Source organism: Crocuta crocuta, unplaced genomic scaffold (assembly GCF_008692635.1).
Source record: "Crocuta crocuta isolate KB4526 unplaced genomic scaffold, BGI_CrCroc_1.0 scaffold987, whole genome shotgun sequence".
Lineage (NCBI taxonomy): Eukaryota > Metazoa > Chordata > Mammalia > Carnivora > Hyaenidae > Crocuta > Crocuta crocuta.
The window spans coordinates 43,637-61,730 of NW_027530527.1; the positions used below are offsets into that span (position 1 = coordinate 43,637).

At 45.9% G+C, this 18,094-nt stretch overlaps 1 protein-coding gene across 3 annotated transcripts in view; it reads right to left on the reverse strand.

Moving 5' to 3' along the window:
- Positions 1-7,440: 7,440 nt before the first annotated feature.
- TRIM35 (tripartite motif containing 35) overlaps positions 7,441-18,094 on the reverse strand; it is a 29,383-nt gene continuing 18,729 nt past the window's right edge. Inside the window, exons 3-7 of one of the 3 annotated variants that reach the window (XM_077767519.1) lie at positions 17,638-17,868; positions 14,286-14,308; positions 13,344-13,462; positions 11,631-12,035; positions 7,441-8,579 (exon numbers count right to left, since the gene is read on the reverse strand). In XM_077767519.1, coding sequence (XP_077623645.1) covers positions 8,449-8,579; positions 11,631-12,035; positions 13,344-13,462; positions 14,286-14,308; positions 17,638-17,868 — 909 coding nt within the window. In that variant the 3' untranslated portion in view covers positions 7,441-8,448. Of the gene's footprint in view, positions 8,580-9,373; positions 12,036-13,343; positions 13,463-14,285; positions 14,309-17,637; positions 17,869-18,094 lie in introns of those variants that run through there. The other 2 variants (XM_077767518.1, XM_077767520.1) reach the window with 2 other exon arrangements.

Consider the following 18,094-nt stretch of genomic DNA (forward strand, 5'->3'; position numbering starts at 1 on the left):
CAGCTCTTTCGAGTGTTCAGACTTAAAGTTTTTTGTTTTTGTTTTGTTTTGTTTTATTTTCTGGACACCTATGCCCCCTTGGATTCATGAGTCTATGTGATTGTTTTCATTTGTCCCGATGTTATTATCAATCCTCTCTGGGGATCCAGTCCTGCCTTTGTGCTCCCTCTCTTGTCTGTTCAGGCTGCCCTCTCTTAGCCTTACAGTCCAGCAAATAAAACCCTGCATCAGGGGCGCCAGTCACCATTGAATAGTTGCCTCTAAACGACCCTTATTTCCTGTCTCCCTTTCCGATTTTAAGTGTAATGCTTTCTCTTTTTAGAAAAAAAAGAAGGAAGCACAATGAGAGAGGAGGAGGAAGAAACCAAAAGTCACATGTAAACATATCAAAGATATCCATTGTTCACAATATCAGGTTCGTGTCAAAAATACGACAGATTTACAAATTTGGAATTGCACTACTTATAGTTTGCTTTTTTTTTTAACTTTGACTTTTGTCAGGTATCATTTCTGCATATCTAAATATTGTTGGGGGGATACATTTTTTAGTTGTTTTGATTTTTAGTGACTTCATAGTATTCCAGCATATGAAATAATTTATTTTTATGCCCCTTCTTTTGTATATTTAGATTATTTCCAACTATCTGTTTAAAATAATTCTGTGATAAAAAAGGAGACTTTGTACATAATTTCTTGTCCCAATATCTGAATTTCCTGGAGATGGCAATCCTAGGGATATGATCACTTTAAAGATCTGTTTGCTCGCCCTGGGGTGCCTGGGTAGCTCCGTGGATTAAGTGTCTCACTCATGATTTTGGCTTGAGTCATTATCTCACCGTTCATGAGCCTCTCCCCACCACATCCGGCTCTGCACTGACAGCACAGAGCCTGCTTGGGATTCTCTCTCTCTCTCTCTCTCTCTCTACTCCTCCTCTGCTTGCTCTCTCTCTTTCTCAAAGTAAATAAATAAATAAATAAAAATAAATAAGATTTCCCCTCCAAATATTTTGATTAACCTTGCTTGTTATTCCAAATTAAATTAAAACCACTTTATTTAATTTCAAGACCAAATCATGGGTATTTTTATTTATGACTGCATATTCTTGTCAATTTTAAAAATTCAGTAAAATTTTTAAAATTTTTAAAATTTAATTCAAGGGGCGCCCGGGTGGCTTAGTCAGTTAAGCGTCTGACTTTCGCTTAGGTCAGGATCTCGCGGTTCGTGGGTTCGAGCCCCTCGTCGGGCTCTGTGCTGACTGCCAGCTCAGAGCCTGGAGCCTATTTCAGAGTCTGTGTCTCCCTCTCTCTCTGACCCTCCCCTGCTCACGCTGTCTTTCTCTCTCCTAGAAATAAATAAAAATATTTAAAAAAAATAAAATAAAATTTAATTCAAGAGGCGGTTTTATGCTTTAGTTAATTTTGTGAAATGGAATCATACTTCTGTCATATTTCCTAGGTGGATATTGCTGGCAAAAAAAAAAAAGGTGTTGGTTTTTATAAGCTAATGTCACTTGGATTCACTGCTTTTAGTTGATTTTCTTGGGTCTGTAGGTAATTATTATGCAGCAAGCTTGCAGTGTATGTCCAACCGCTTGTCGTAGATGTTGATGCTTTTGTTGGTGTGAAGTATCCCTTTAAATTTGTCCTTTTTCTCTGAATCTCTGTGTTCAGTCCTGTTTTCTTTCTATTTGGGAGTAACCAGACTCCTTGCTACTGTGGTTCATTTTCTCATTCTGAGATGTGTTTTTTTTAAATAAAAATTTTTAATGTTTTTATTTATTTCTCAGAGAGAGAGAGAGAGAGAGACAGCGTGAGCAGAGGAGGGAGGGNGAACCCACGAACTGTGAGATCATGACCTGAGTCGAAGACGGAAGCTTAATGGACTGAGCCACCCAAGCGCCCCGAGGTGTGTTTTTAATAAGCAGTTGATTGCAGTTTTTACAATATTATTTGCAAATCTTAACTTTTTAATAGGAATATATTTGTTGACTTAGTGACTATTATATTGAATTTTATGGCTTCTTGTTCCCTTTGTTTGCATTTTTCCTGCATGCACTTTTTTTCTTTCCTATTTGTTCATTCTTTGGAAGGAATATGTGCTGTTTTAAAAGTCCCCTAGTGTTTGGGGTACGTGGGTGGCTCAGTTGGTTGAGCGTCCAACTTCAGCTCAGGGCATGATTTCATGGTTCATGGATTCAAGCCCCACATGGAGCCCCACCTTGGACCACATATATATACATACTTACTTCAATAACAAAAGTACAGAATAAAACAATATATTATCTTAGTTCTGTTCTTTCCCACTCCTTTTCCTCATGTGAGGATTTAGGAAACTTTACTTCTCTTGCCTCCAATTTTCTGGATTTGGCTAATATAACCTACAGTTGTATAATCAGATTCTTGTTAAGTTGCATTTAACACTATAGATTATCTCTTCCAGGAATAATTTTTTACATTTGCAACCTAATCCATCTTCAACAAAATTACATAATCATTCAAGCAGGCAGGGTGTATGGGTCATATATTTTCTGAATCCTTACATTTCTGAAAATGTCAGTTTTTACCTTCATGCAATGTGTGTGGGTATAAAATTCTCAAACAATTCAGAATTTGCTCAAGATTCTATATATACTATCCCATTATTTTTCTTTTGGTGACACAGGGTGATTTTGATTTGTACATAACTGGGTGCTTGTTGGGTTGTTTTCCTTTGGACTCATGGATATTTAGAAGAATTTATTTTATATCCTACAAAGCACTTGCCATGAATTTATCCAGAATGTAATACACACTTTCAGTCTCAAGTTACACCAGTAATTTAATTATAATTTGTTCTGATTTTTTTCCTATAATTCTTAAGTTGGATTTTTATTTCCTGTCCTCTACGTCTTTATTTCCTTTTCTCTCAAAAAAAAATTCCCTCACCTCTGGCTTCTGGCAGTGTTTCCAAGTCCACTTCCACATTCCTTGCTCAATCATGCCCATCTCAGTTACAATTCTGGTCTTCGCTGTCTCTTCTATGGGCTTCAAGTCTGCAGTTACATTTTCAGGTTTCCTGTGATTCTGCCCTCCCTCCCAGTCTCCCTTCCTCTGTCTCCATTGGAACTTGCACCCCTCCTGCTCCCTCTGCTCCTCTTACAGACAAGACTCCTTGTTGAGGATGACAGTTTTCTTATGGATGTTACAGAAGGCCTTGTAAGGGGCAGGTGCTCCTGCTAAGTCAGGATGATTCTTCTCCCTTGTTCTGTGGTATTTGGTCAGGCCCCCTGTTGCTTTTGATCAATAAACTCATCCTCAGGAAGGTGGTATCTAACTAGACACATGGATTCCCTCCACCCCACACAAGGTCCAATCAGGTGACAATGTGTGCACAACTGAGGGCCATTCCGGTGCCCCGGTTCCCTGCATCTCCTAGCTTTCTGGAGGCACCCGAGTAGTATGGCTCTGTTGTGTGGAGATGGGCTCTTCTAGGCCTACAGCTCTCCTGAGACTAGGAAAAAATGGACTCATTCAAACAGAAACACAGCAACGACAAACTACAAACCCATGTGCACCCTGGTAGAGCCACCTCTGCCACCATTTTGTAGGGACACCTGCTGGGTCATACGACACTGCTATCACTTCCCCGTCCTTTCTGCCTGGTACTTTTCTTTGTTTCATTTATTTTTTTAAAATTAAAAAATTTTTTATATTTTTTCTTAATAGTTTTCTTAATAGTCTTAATAGTTTTCTTAATAGTCAAGTTGGTTTCCATATAACACCCAGTACTCATCCCCACAAGTGCCNGCCTGTTACTTTTCTGCAGCCAACCGAATGGCTATGGCAGGGTGAAGGACTGAGGAAAGCAGTATTCCTGGCCACTTCAAAAAACAGGTTGGGAATGGTAGAGGGTTAGGACAGGAAAGGGAAGTCCCTTAATTAAAATAATGTCATGATCCCCAGAAAGCCCTCACTTCCTGGTGAGGGGAATGGCTGGGTCTTACCACCTCAACTTTGGTTTCCCAAATGCACTTTCCCCTTTGGGGTACGGATTCACTTTGTTATGCACTCATTCACTCAACAAACATTGATCCCTAAGCTCCCCAGTCACTACTGTGGTGTCATCCATGGCCCTGCAGTGTGGATTTCCACTTCTAATCCCCACAGCTGAGACCAGGTTCACAGAGAGAAAAAGGGAATAAAGCAAGGAGGGAGTCAGGGCCATGACTTTGTAGCACCAACAAGACCACCTCATTTGAACCCCAGAGTCTAACACCAGAACCTTCATAGGGTCTGGTCCTCACAGTGCAGATAGGGGAGATACACAGGGAGGGACAAAGTAGATTTTGAGATCTCTTGGGAGGGTCTACACCATATCACCCTGAACGCGCCTGATCTCATCTGATTTCAGAAGCTAAGCAGGGTCGGGCCTGGTTAGTACTTGGATGGGAGATCTCTTGGGAGAATGTTTCAAGAGGCAGTCAGGGTGGGTGCTAAAAATGCCACTCCCCTGTCTTTGTAATTAGGGGACATTCCTCCTAACTTCTGCCAACAGGTTGGCAACCCATCACTTCTTGATGATATGAGTTTTCATCTTTTCTTCCGACTTCACTGATACAGGGAAAAGCTACTCCAGGCGCCATGATTCAACTGGAGTTGAATCACTTTCTCCTCTCATGTTACTCCCTCTCTGAGTCTTTCAACACTTGCTCACTCCTTTCTACCTTCAACATGTTCATTTGCTTCTGTCACACCACCTTCCCCTGGTTCTGCTTCTGCATTCACGCCTCATGCCTCTCCCTGGAGACCTCGGCCCACCTCTGAATGTGTCAGTACTCTACAGGACTCTGCCCCTGCCTCCTCCTCTCCTTCCACTCTTCCCACATGAGAGCTCGGACTCCAGCAGCCCCCAGTGGCCTCCATGAGGCGACTCTGTGATGAATCCTCACTCCTTTATTTCCCATCCCGATCCTGAGCTAGGTAGATTGCTTTCTGATGGGCCCTCTACTTACCCACTGTCCCGCCACACAACACTGAACTGGGTGCTCCCCACCTCCACGCCTCACTGACCACACACTCCATCAGGCCAGAAACCTGGAGGCCATAGCTCCTGACTTGCCTGACTTGCTACATTCCTCTACAATGCTGCCTGGCCGTCCTGCCTCCTTGGGTATTCCTGATGCCCATCTCTCCTTATCCCCACTGCTCCTCCCCTAGTTCAGGCCCTCACAAAGGGAACGGGCTCAATTATGCCACACTTACTGGGGCAAACCCCAGATATTTGGGGATTTGAGGGCAGGAGCCAGACGGGCATTGAGGTCTGGCTCTGCTACTGACTTGTCACATGACCTGCTGGCTCCTGAGCACGTCTCATATGGCGGTCAGGATTCAAATGAGAAGGCCTACGTGAAATGTTCTGTAAGTACACTCACGAGCTTCTGAAGGACCCCTTCAGACAGTAGCTGAGATAAAAGGGGAGCCAAAGAGCATGGACACTTGTTGAACCCACAGGACAGACCCTACCTGTGGGCGGCACTGTGCACGCACCACCTCCCTGGATCGTCGGGGCTCCCTGTTGCTCCTCTCGAACAGGGGCAGGGGTTAGATCCCAGACTCCTGTTCCTAAATGAGAGCTGAAATGGGGCCTGACTTCCCAGGCCCTCCAACTCGTTTCCATGTGCCTTTATGTTCCTCCTGGTTCCACATTGTTCCCAGACTGTGTGTTCTCTGAAATACATTATGCAAATCTCAGCTAGCCCAGTATCCATAGAAACCAGAATCTCCGATCTTCCTCAGTCTGTTCCCTAGCAAAACTAGCCCGCCCACCTGAGTGACACCCACAAACAAGGACAAAGAGCACCCGGAGCAGGGGAAGCTTCCCTCTGCCCCATGGCAGCCATCACTGAATCCATCTTGCCCAGGCCTCCAGGCATGGGAGGAGGAAGGAAAGGGTGGCTCAGGCCAGTGTGAGAAGCTGCATTTCTGAGACCTTGAAGGCAGATACTACAATCCCCACCACTGATAGTCATCTTTTGCTTGTTCCAAACAGCTCTGCCGCCACTAAAATCATCCCCACGGTGGATGAGTCAGTACTTGACACCATCTTTAATCTCACACAACCAAGCACAGACGCCATGTCTGGAACGTGACCATACGCTTTTATTGGGCATGACTGATAACTTTTTTTAGCAACATTTCTTTGAGACCTGCTCCTCTCTAGAATAAGCTTTGTTATACTTCAAACATTAGGATGCTAGTCTCCTCTTTGTCTAGACTCAAAACATGGGCAAAACTCCCGATGCCACACCTGGGTTCTTAACTACTGGCCAGCAGCAGCAGTTCCTACCACATGCAGGGCCCTGGGCTTCTGCTGGTGACACAGACTGTGAATCACGTGATGTTAGCATTGCAAAAGGCCTTGAAAACAATTTCGCAAGTGTCCCAGTTTCCCCTTTTATGAAGACAAGTTGAACGGTTTTCTCTCAAGTCTGTTTGTTATTTGGTAACAGAACCAGGAAAAACAATAGTAAGCTTTCAGCTGCAGAGTGTCAGACCTGTTCTAAGTGTGTTACATGTTAGCTCGAGTAGTCCCATAAGCCACTTATGAGGTAGGTTATCTCCATTCATCTTAGGATATCTTATTTTTTAAAAGAAATTTTATTTTGGGGGGGGTGAGTGGGTGGCTCAGTCAGCTAAATTGGTTTCGGCTCAGGTCATGATCTCATGGTTTTGTGAGTTTAAGCCCCATATTGGGCTCTGCACTGACAGCTGGGAGCTTGCTTGCGATTCTCCCTCCCTCTCTCTGCCCCTCCCCTGTTTGCACTCTGTCTCTCTCAAAATAAATAAACTTAAAAATTTTTAATTAAGTTTTTTAAGGGATCAGTACACCAAAAGTGGGGCTCAAACTCACAACCCCAGGATCAAGAGTCACACTCTTCACCAACTGAGCCAGCCAGGGGCCCTTTAGGTATCTTTATCTCCATTTTTCAACCTCATGAAGGTAAGGCACTAAAGAGGCTAAGTAACTGCCAAAGTCACACAATGGATGGGTCAGACTTTGAACCCAGGCTCTCCAATCATACATCACAACACTGTAACCACTAGGCTATTTAGGTCCTTGCCCTGTGAAACATGAAATTTTAAAAACGTATGTTGAGGTCTCAGATCTTCTAATTATCAGGAGCAACTAAATTCCATAGGTTTCCCCTTGCTTTCAAACCCTAGGGCGAGGAGCACCTCGGTGACTCAGTTGGTTAAGCATTCGACTCTTGATATCAGCTCAGGTGATGATCTCACAGTTTTTGAGATCAAGCCCCACCTTGGGCTCCGTGCTAACAGCATGAAGCCTGCTTGAGATTCTCTCTTTCCCTCTGTCTCTGTCCCTCCCCGGCTCATGTTCCATCTCTCTTTCTCTCAAAAATAAATAAGTAAACATAAAAAAAAATTAAAACCCTAGAGTGAAATATTTAAACAAGAATGGAAAGCTAAATCCACCAGTTGAGCAGACTCCATGAAAACATCCATGGCCAACCTCCTCCTTGAGGACAGGAAGTTACTTTAATAACAGCCTTTATTTTTGAGTTTTCTCTTCTTCTTTAGGGTGCTTAGGGATACAGATTTGAGTATAGGCTCTTAAATGACAGTATATTTGGGGGAACCAGAATATACTCATGAGCAGAATATGTACTGTGCAGAAAATATCTCTGAAAGGATTTTTTAAGTAATATGGATTCCCCACAGGAGGGGAGCTGAGTGTTTGGGCAAAAGGGAGAGACTGTTCCTAGTACCTTTTGTACCCTTGAAATGTACAGCCATGTAAGTGGATTATCTACTCAAACAACACACACAAATTATAGATGAGGTCCTGCTGGTCTTTTTGTGTGTGTTGCATGTCTATATTGTAGAACTCTGAACCCTGTTTTTCTCAGTCACTACAACATAACCATTTTCCACGGTGTTGAAATTTTTCATAAGCCTGTATCCTGTATGTATATATCCTTGTTAAAAACCTCAAGAAATTTGAGGACTCCCAAGATAGATAACTTTGTATTTCTCAATTTCCTTTGGGATTCATTAATGTGAATCATGTCAATATTCAGAATCTCCCATCTCCTGAAGAACCGGCTATGTATTAACGCTGTACTATGTTTAGGATACAAACATTTAGGATACAAAAAAATTGCCTCATTTAATTCACACGACCATCTAAGGTAGGTACTATAATCCTCATTTTAGATGAGAGCATCATGGTTCTAAAGGCTCAGGTAGCTCATAAATCATAGCTAGGATCATGATCCCAGGAGTCCGGATGTCAGGTGCCAGGCCACTGTCTCCTTAAGATGGCGCCAGCCATGTGAAGCTTTCAGGGACAGCTTGCCTGAACCCCAATGCACACATCCAACGGTCTTGGTTCTGCCCCAGCAACAAGGACCCAGGAGTAGAAAGGTGAAGGTGATGTGGTTCCTGCACTCAAGAATCTCCATGCAGAGAAGGCAGCAGAGGCAGGTCTGCACGCAGGTGCCCTTCCAGCCAAATGGACGTTTGGTTGCAGCCAGGGAAATCCCAGGCAGGTCTCAGGAGGCACCACCAAGCCCAGATGCCTGGAGGTGAATAAAGAAGGGCAACAGGCCTTGTAGGCTGAGGAAACAAAAGGAAGCATCTCCGAGGGGTGCCTGGGTGGCTCAGTTAGTTAAGCGTCCAACTCTTGGTTTCGACTCAGGTCATGATCTCAAGGCTAGTGGTTTGAGCCCTGCATTGGGCTCCATGCTGAACGTGAAGCCTGCTTGGGATTCTTTCTCTTCTCTCTCTGCCCCTCCCCCACTCTCCTTCTCTCCCCCAAATAGATAAATAACCACAATGAGGTATCACTTCGCCCCATTAAGATGGGCAAGTTAAAAGACAGACTATAACAAGTGTTGGCAAGGACATGAAGCAACTGGAAACTTTGTGCACCTCTGATAAGAATCTAAAATGGTGCAGCTCCATTGAAAAATAGCCTCACAGTTCCTCAAAGGGTAAGGTGGAGTTCCTATATGATCCATCAAATCCACTCCTAGATATATACACAAGAGAACAGAAAACCTATGCCTACACAAAAACTTCTACAACACATGTACAATGCGTGTTCACAGCAGCACTATTTGTAATGGCGACAAATGAAAACGATGAATGAATGTCCACTAGCTGAAGAACAGATAAAATGCAGTGTATTCACACAACAGAATGTGACTTGATCATGAAAGGGAACAAAGTCAAGTACATGCTACACCATGGATGACCTTTTGCTTCCAAGGACCCTGAAAGGAAAATGTCCAAAGAAAAAGTGGACTTTGGCTCAAATATCATTTTTATTTTTTAAAAAAGAGGCCTGGGCTCTCCAAATNTTTCCACTAAGTTGGAAATTAAAAAAAAATTTTTTTAAAGTTTATTATAACTAACAAAATAATTTTAGGTCAAGATTATTGCACAGATTCTATGTGATGGGCTAGACAATGCACACTGGTCTCAGAGGCGCTGGCCCTCAAAGTCCCTTGAGCTTCAATGAGTCCAAGTGCCTTCCCACCTGCGCACACCGGTCAGCCAACATTCCCCTTTACCCTACTGCGTCCCGCCCCATGTACCAATTGTACATATCATGTTAACAACACTTCATAGTTTTGAGTCATCATTTCTGTTTTAAAAGCCCATTTCTGGAACTGGGGACACAGGAAGGAGAAAGAATCTAAGTCCTCAGTAGGGACCATGCTCCCGATTAGAACACCACCCCCATGGAACAATATTTCCTTTTACCATGCTGTTTCCCAGACAGGACAAGGTGACAATTAACAATTATCTACAGGCATGAGCGAGGAAGAAGAGGTGGAGGTGCAAGCCTGTAGGCTCAACAGAAACAGAAAGGGGGCAGAAGAGATGGGATGACAACACAAAAGGCAACAGGGTGAGAATGAGCAGCTGGAGCCAGGGCGGGGCAGCAAAGGTCAAGCAAGGTCATCTGTTTTTCTCACCCCAGATCTTTCCTATCTCCTGACTGAAAAGGGCCCCTCATTACTTTATGAGGACGAATCAGAGCTATCTCTTCCACAGCAATCACAGGGCATAATTTCCTAGTCCTCCAATCTTACTTACAGATGAGGAAACTGAGGCCCAGAGAAGGAAAGGGTCTAAACTGTGCTTTTTAAAATTGTGTTTTTTTCCTCACTTGCATTATATAAGTCACTTTTTAAGGCTAAATTTTAAAAAAATGTGTTTTTTAAGTGAAATAGTCCAACAAGTGCAAATAGATAAATCAGAGCTGATTTGAGGGGTGGCCTTGCCCATTCCCAGGGGACCCCAGAGGATTCTAGGGAGCAGTTTTAAGACACTGGTATAAAGTGATAGACAAGTTGAGCCTAGATCCTGCCCCAAAGCCACAACAGCAGTCTTGCACAAACTGTATTTTCCTATTTTCTGTATTCTTGATGCTCTGGTATCTAGGGCCTCACTGGCCTGGGGAAACTGTTCCTCCCAGGAGAAAGCAATCAACTTCCCTGTAGCATGCCTTTCATGTGCAAACCATCGACCCAACCAGAGCTATTCTCCCAACCACTTCCTATACCACGTTCTCACAGTGCTCTCCCACTTGGGGGCCAAGGTTCCCCTCCTGGGCATCCCTGACAACTAGGGGCAACCCCTATGCCCCAGAGCCTGCCAAAATTATCCAAACTGGCATATTTCAAACCTGTCTACCCAGAGCCCTGCCTCGACCATTCCTACCACTGAAACCACAATAAAGTCTCCAACCAGTGCTTCCTCAACTCCCTCTGCCTCCTAATGGATTCTGATGCTTCCCCTGATGGTTCCCTGTGTGGCTACTCCCAAATGTGTGGTGGGACCCCCCTCTTGTGGACTGTAAATAATAAATTCTTTTTAATTGTGGCCCTCTCCAGGTCTGTGGGCCTCACCATACCAGGGTAATAAAACCTACATTTTAAAGCAGGCCCATTCTAGGGGCGCCTGGATGGCTCAGTCCGTTAAGCGTCAGACTTCAGCTGAGGTCATGATCTCAGAGCTGGTGGGTTCAAAGTCCGCATGGAGCCTGCTTCGGATTCTGTGTCTCCCTCTCTCTCTCTGACCCCCCCTCCCCCGTCACTCTCTGTCTCAAAAATAAACATAAAAAAAACTTTTTTTTTTTTTTTTTAAACAAGCCCATTTTAGAAGCAACTGTCATCCCCAGAAATCCTGGCATTAGGATTTAGGACATTCACATCCTGAAGGTGCTCTGGGTCTGGGGAGTAAGGGGTCTCCTGGATGACTTTCAACTGTGGGTGGGGAAGGGACCAGAAATGAAGGAGGAGGCCTGACAGGTCGGTAGGAAGATCCTGGCACAGAGGCAGCCAGTTCAGAGGTTCTGAGGTGAGCACGGCCTGAGGAAGGACAGAAAGAAAGCAGGAAGGCCCATGGAACGAGTCCCAGACAGATCCGGCCGGCTCCAGGCCAGCCTCAGCCATCCAGCTCCTCCTTGACAGTGATGCGCAGGGGGCAGATGCGCAGAGGCTCAGGGGCCCCATCCCCCCGCGTGCCCCCCAGGTAGAAGTATGGCCGCACCTCCCCGAAGCGGGCGTGGAAGGTATAAAGGTGGCAGTGGCTCTCTGCGTCATAGAAGGACAGCTCACCTTCCTCACACTCCAGCTCTACGCGCAGGCGGCGAGGGATGGCTGGGGCCAGGGGAGATGTGGCCGGGTCCGAGGTCACGCAGTGGTCCCCCTCCACGCCCTGAGTGCGGCACACATACCAGAAGCCCGAGCGGGTGTCGTGGTAGCAGCTGTGGGAGTGGCCCTCGGCGCCGGAGTCCTGGCGCAGCCGCACCACGCCCACCCGCCAGCTTGGCAGGCCCCCCAGGTCCACCTCCCAGGTGTGGGAGCCCTGCGAGAAGACGCGGGAGCCCAGCAGGCAGGGCGCCGACGAAAAGCGCTCCGGGTTCTCCACCTGCACTCGGTAGCCGTGGTTGGTGACGCTGGTGAGATCATCGGACACAGAGAGCCAGCCGGCCGCAGTATTGGGATCGAAGCTGAAAGGCACTGAGGGGCAGAGGGGGAAAGCGGCAGTGAATCAGCAAGCCTTCCATGCTGCCCCCCTGCCATGCCAGCTCATGCCTGCAACCCCAAAGTGACCTGCTGTGTCCCTACTGGCCCCAGGGCATGGAGGAGCTGTCCAGGGCTGAACTGTGCCCCACCAAAAAAGATGGTCATGTCCTAACTGCCAGTACTTCAGAAGGCATCCTTATTTGGGAATGGGGTCATGGCAGAAGTGACTAAGATGACATCAGACAGGAGCTGAGCAGGACCCTATTCCAATATGACTGTTGTTCTTACAAAAAAAAGGAGAACAGACAGACACACACAGTGGCAAGAAGTCTAGGTGATGACAAGGGCTGGGATCCAAGGACTACCTACAGCTGCCGGCTAAGGGCTGCTGGCCAACCCTGGAAGCCAGCAAGGGGCACAGAAGGCCTTCCCTACAGGGCTCAGAAGGAGCGCAGCCCTGCTGACACCTGCACTCTGGACTTCCAGCCCCTGGAACCATGAGAGTAAGTTAATCTGGCCTTTTACAGCATCTGGTTTGCAGTCCTTTGTCACAGCAGCCACAGGAAACCAAGAGGTGCAGGGGCCCCGGATGCTAACAAAACTCCATGACAATCTGGAGAAGCACATAACATCCCTCTGGGTCACTAACCTTTCTCCCTGTAAAACTGTGTCTTCGCTTGGGCTGCTGCACAAAAATACCCCAGGCTGAGTGGCTTCAACAACAGAAATGTCTCTCTCATGGCTCTGGAGACTGAAGTCTGAGACTGGGCTGTAGGATGGTTTGGTCTGGATGACAGGAGCGGCTCTCTGGTGCCTCTCCTTATAAGGGCACTAAGCCCATCCTGGGGCTCCATGCTCATGACCTCATGTAACCCAAATCACCTCCCAAAGGCTGCACCTCAAATGCCATCACATTGGAGGTTGGGGCTTCAACATACAAATGTAAGGGGACACAAACACTCAGTCCATAGCGCCCAACACAGTGACTCGGGTGGGCTGGAGTCATCGTGAAAGGCGATCCCGAAAGGAGGAGACCTTTCATCACCTATACAGTACAGTTCTGAACAGAGAGGGCAGTCGACTCCTCTTTCTGCAGAGGTGGCTGACTGTTAGGACTCAAAGAGGCCGGAGTTCTGCCAGATGGTTTTGAGGGGTGGGGCAGGGGGCAGAGAGGACACCGGGCTGAAAGAGGCTGGAGAAGGCCCGACAGGGTGAGAAGCTGAAAGAGAGGAGCTCAGTTGGCTCTCTGCCTCGCGTGACATTATCTCCCCTGCCTGTAGCCCTGCCTGCGCCCCCACTCACCAGATTCAACAGACGTGACCATCTTCCTCCAGACACGGTACTGTAGGGAGTCAAGGTACTTGCAGACGTCGATAAGCATGCCAGACTGGACAGGTTCTGGCTCCATGGTGCAGAAGAGGCTGGGAAGGGAGAAAAGGCCTGGTGGGCAGGGCTGGGGCTGTGCATCCTGGGCCTAGCTGGGTCAGCTGGACACGGGCAACAGGACTCATTTGTTCCCTGGCCATCCTACCCATGACAAACCTGGGCTGGGCTCTGATGGGGGATGAGCCAGTAGCCAATGAGGCTGCCCACAGCTCTGCAGGATTTGGTATTTGGGCCCAACCTGCCCCAGCTGGGATAACTATGAATAGGAGATTCTCAGACACAGTTCCCATTCTTGTGGGCACAAAGCATTCTTACATATCTGCTCATGGGATGTCTAAGTCAGAAGGGACCTTAAGAGTCATCTAGTCCCAATGTCTGAACGTATCATTGGCCTTTGCTTGAACACCTTCAGTGCCAGGGAACTCACTACTCTCCAAAGCATTCTCTTTCATCTTTGTACAGCTCTGACTGGGATAGATAGTTCACTGCTGGGAACCCAACAGACATCAACGCAAACCAGTGTGTCCCCGAGGCTTTCAGAGGGAGGGACTAGCCAAGAAAGAAGCTTAAATGTTGGGATAACCCACCAAGAAATACAAGCCATGTGTAGGATGACACATTCTCTCCCCACAAAGTGGATGATGATTTTCCAAGCTCAGGAAAACAACACTTCTCCAGCACAAATTGGAAGTGGCATGGCTTAAAGGAGGGCTCTCTGCACCTGACCAGTCCCCACCACTCCCTCTGGGTCATACCCAGCTGGCTTCATTACCTGCCTGGCCCTGGAGACACTGGCGCTGGCACCCCTGGTATTTCTGCCTGCTCTTCCCCTCCCCTCCATCAGCTTTGGCAACTTACCGGCGTTTTCGGCTTTTGTGTTTCTGAAAGAGAGGAAAAAACAAAAAGACAGAGCAATAAACACAGGGGAAAAGAAAAGTAAGTATCTGATCTCAAAAGTAGCCCTCATCCCATATTCATGGATAGGAAGACTTAATATTGTTAAGACGGCTATACTCCCCAGACTGATTTACAAATTCAATACAATTCCGGGCGCCTGGGTGGCTCAGTCAGTTGTGCATCTGACTTCGGCTCAGGTTATGATCTCACAGCTTGTGAGTTCTACCCCAGTTTTGGGCCCTATGCTGACAGCTCAGAGCCTGGAGCATGCTTCGGATTCTGTGTCTCCCTCTGTCTCTGCCCCTCCCTCATTCACGCTCTGTGTCTGTCTCAAAAATGAACATTACAAAAAAAATTTAAAAAAATAAAAACAATTCCTATCAAAATCCTAGCTCCTAGCTAGCTTCTTTACAGACACTGACAAGCTGATCCTAAAATTCATGTGGAAATTCAAGGGACTCAGAAGAGCCAAAACAATCTTGGGCAAAAACAAAGTTGGTGGCTCACACTTCCCGACTCCAAAACTTAACTAAAAGAAACAGTAGTGAAGATAATGTGGTACTGACATAAGAACAGACATACAGATCAATGGACACTGAAAACCCAGGAATACATCCTCATATTTACTGTCAATTGGCTTCCTACAAGGGTGCTAAGGCCATTCATTGGAGAAAGAATGGTCTTCAGTAAATGGTCTTCAGTGGGACAACTGGATATCTACACGCAGCAGAATGAAGATGGATTCCCACCTTGCACCATATACAAAATATTTTTAAATTAATTCAAACACTTAAATGTGGAGCTAAGCCTATAAAATTCATGACCTTGGGTTAGATTATACTTTCTCAGATATGACACCAAAAGGACAAACAGCAAAGAAAACACAGATCAACTGGACTTCATCAAAAGGAAAAGCTTCTGTACTTCAAAGGAAATTACCAAGAAAGAACAAATGACCCACAAAATGGAAGAAAATATTTATAAATCTCATACCCACCAAAGGTCTAGTATGCATAATACATAAAAACTGTTACAGTTCAACAACAAAAAGACAAGCAACCCAAGTTAAAAAATGGACAAAGGATTTGAAAGTATGGTTCCCCAAAGATATACAAATGACGAACAAGTACATGAAAAGATGTTCAACATCATTAGCCACTAAAGAAATGCAAATTAAAACCACAATGAGATACCATTTTGCACCCAGTGCAATAGCTATTTAAAAAAAAAAGTCAGGAGGCACCTAGTGGTTGAGTGTCCAACTCTTGATTTTGGATCATGATCCCAGGGTCATGGGATTGAGCCCACGTCGGGTTTCACACCTGGCATGGAGCCTGCTTAAGATTCTTTTACTCTCTCTCCCTCTGCCCCTCTTCCCTCCTCACACTTTCTCTCTAAAATGAAATTTTAAAAATAATTAAATATTTAAAAAGAAAGTCTGCGGTAGTAAGCATGTGGGGAAATACACCGTCATACATTGCTAATGGGAATATAAAATCAGTGCAGTTGCTTGGAAAGCAGCCTGGCAGGTCCTCAAACGGTTAAACTTACAAGTTACCTGTGATTAAGTAAATCTATTCCTAGGCACATACCTAAGAGAAATAAAAACATATGTCTACACAAAAACTTGCACATGAATGATTCATCATAGCTAAAAAGTGGAAGCAACCCAAATGTCTACCAATTGATGAATAAATAAAATGCAGCATATCTGTAACGGAATATTATTCAGCCCTGTATTGACACGTGCTGCAAATGGTGTAGTTTCAAACCGTGCAGAGTGAAAGAAGTCAGTCACAAAAGGCTACATATTATATGATTCCATTTACAGAAATCATTTGTGAAAATGTCCAGACTAGGCAAATCCTTAGAGACAGAAAGTAGATAGATTTGTTGCTGAGGGCTGATGGCGGGTGGTCGGGGGAGCACAGGAGGGTGACAGCTAAAGGGTATGGGGTTTCTGTTGGGGAGGGGAAACATTCATTCTACCCCTGATTATAGTGACGGCTGCACAACCCTGTGAATACAGTAAAAACCAATGAACTGTACATTTTACATAAGTGATTTATAAAGTATGCAAATTTTATCTCAATAAAAACTGTTACATTAAAAAAAATCAGGGCACTTGGGTGGTTCAATCAGTCAGATGTCTGACTCTTGATTTCGGCTCAGGTCATGATCTCACAGTTTCGTGGGCTCAAACTCACCAACTGTGAGATCGTGATCTGAGCTAAAGTCTGACAGCCACCCAGGTGCCCCCCAAAGTCACCCTTTTCTTAAGGAAGCAATAGAGGATACCAAAACATCACATTTATATTAAAAAATTAAAATAATTGTATAGCTTTAGAATATTCCATTTTGTCTTCTTTGTAAAATCCTATAACCCATCGAATCATGAGAAAAACATCAGACAAACCCTGGTGGATTTGTACAGGCCCTCTGGCCAGAACTCCTCGGGACTGCCAAGGTCATGACAAACAGAGAATAAGAAGCTGTCACAAACCAGTGGAGGCTGGGAGGTGGGACAACTAAATGCAAGGTGGGCCCCTGGATGGGAGCCTGGAGCAGAAAGAGGATATTAATGCAAAAAGTGGTGACTCCAATAAGTCTGGTCTTTAGTTAATTACAACCCACCCAGGTCAGTTTCCCGTGGACAAATGTGCCACATGGTGACGTAAGGTGTTAACAACGGGAGAGACTAGAAGGAAGGGTGCACCAGGGCACTCGGTACTATCTCTGCAGCTTTTCCATAAGTCTAAAGTAAACCCAAAATAAAAAGCTTATTTAAAAAGTACTCCATTTGTGGGGCGCCTGGATGGCTCAGTTGGTTAAGTGTCCAACTTCAGCTCAGGTCACGATCTCACAGTTTGTGAGTTTGAGCCCTGCATCGGACCCTGTGCTAACAGTTGAGAGCCTGGAGCCTGCTTTGGATTCTGTGTCCTCCCCTTCTCTCTCTGCCCCTCTCCCACTCGAATTCTGTCTCTCTCGCTCTCAAAAATAAACATTAAAAAAATTAAAACAAAAAAGTACTCCGTTTGCATTAAGGAGCAGAGAGAGAAGAAATGAAGAGAGAGAGAGCAAGAGTGAGTACGAGAGAAGGGGGAGGGAGGAGGAAAGGAGACAAAGGCAGAGAGAAGTGAAGAGGCCCTCTTGAACTCTGCTCTGATGAAAAGCATCCTGGCCTCTAGACAAACAGAGAGCTTCCTCTGAGCACCCCGACACTATGGGGAGACAGGCTGGGGCGGGCCGGGCCACCGGCCTCAGGCTCCCCACTGGCTCTGGAACACCTGATGCCAGACAGCAAGCCCCTCACCATGAGAAAGGAAACATCATCCTCCTTCATCTCCACCTGCAGCCGCTCAATCTCATGGGCCAGAGCCTCTGTGTCTTCCGCCAGCCGCTTCATCTTCTCTTCGGCCAGCCGCTGCTTCTGCCTCGCTTCCTCTGCCACGGCATCCAGGATGGCTTGCTCCTCTACTCTCAGGAACTCACGGAGCTTGCCAAACTCCTGCCGGACTCGCCCTTCCAGCCAGGTGGCCTCCACCTACGGCAGAGAGTGGGATGGAGCCACAGAGGGTCAACCACGGGTGGGAAACCAGTGCCTGGCCCTGTGACGCTCAGGCTTCTAGCAAAGGAGCTCTGCTGTCAAAGGAAACCACGGGCAGACCCCCAACAGGTAAAGTACAGATGCAGTGTTATTAGCACAAATTTGTAAGTTTTAAGTCACACGGCATAATGAGACTGTCTTGATAAATTAAAAACTCAAATCA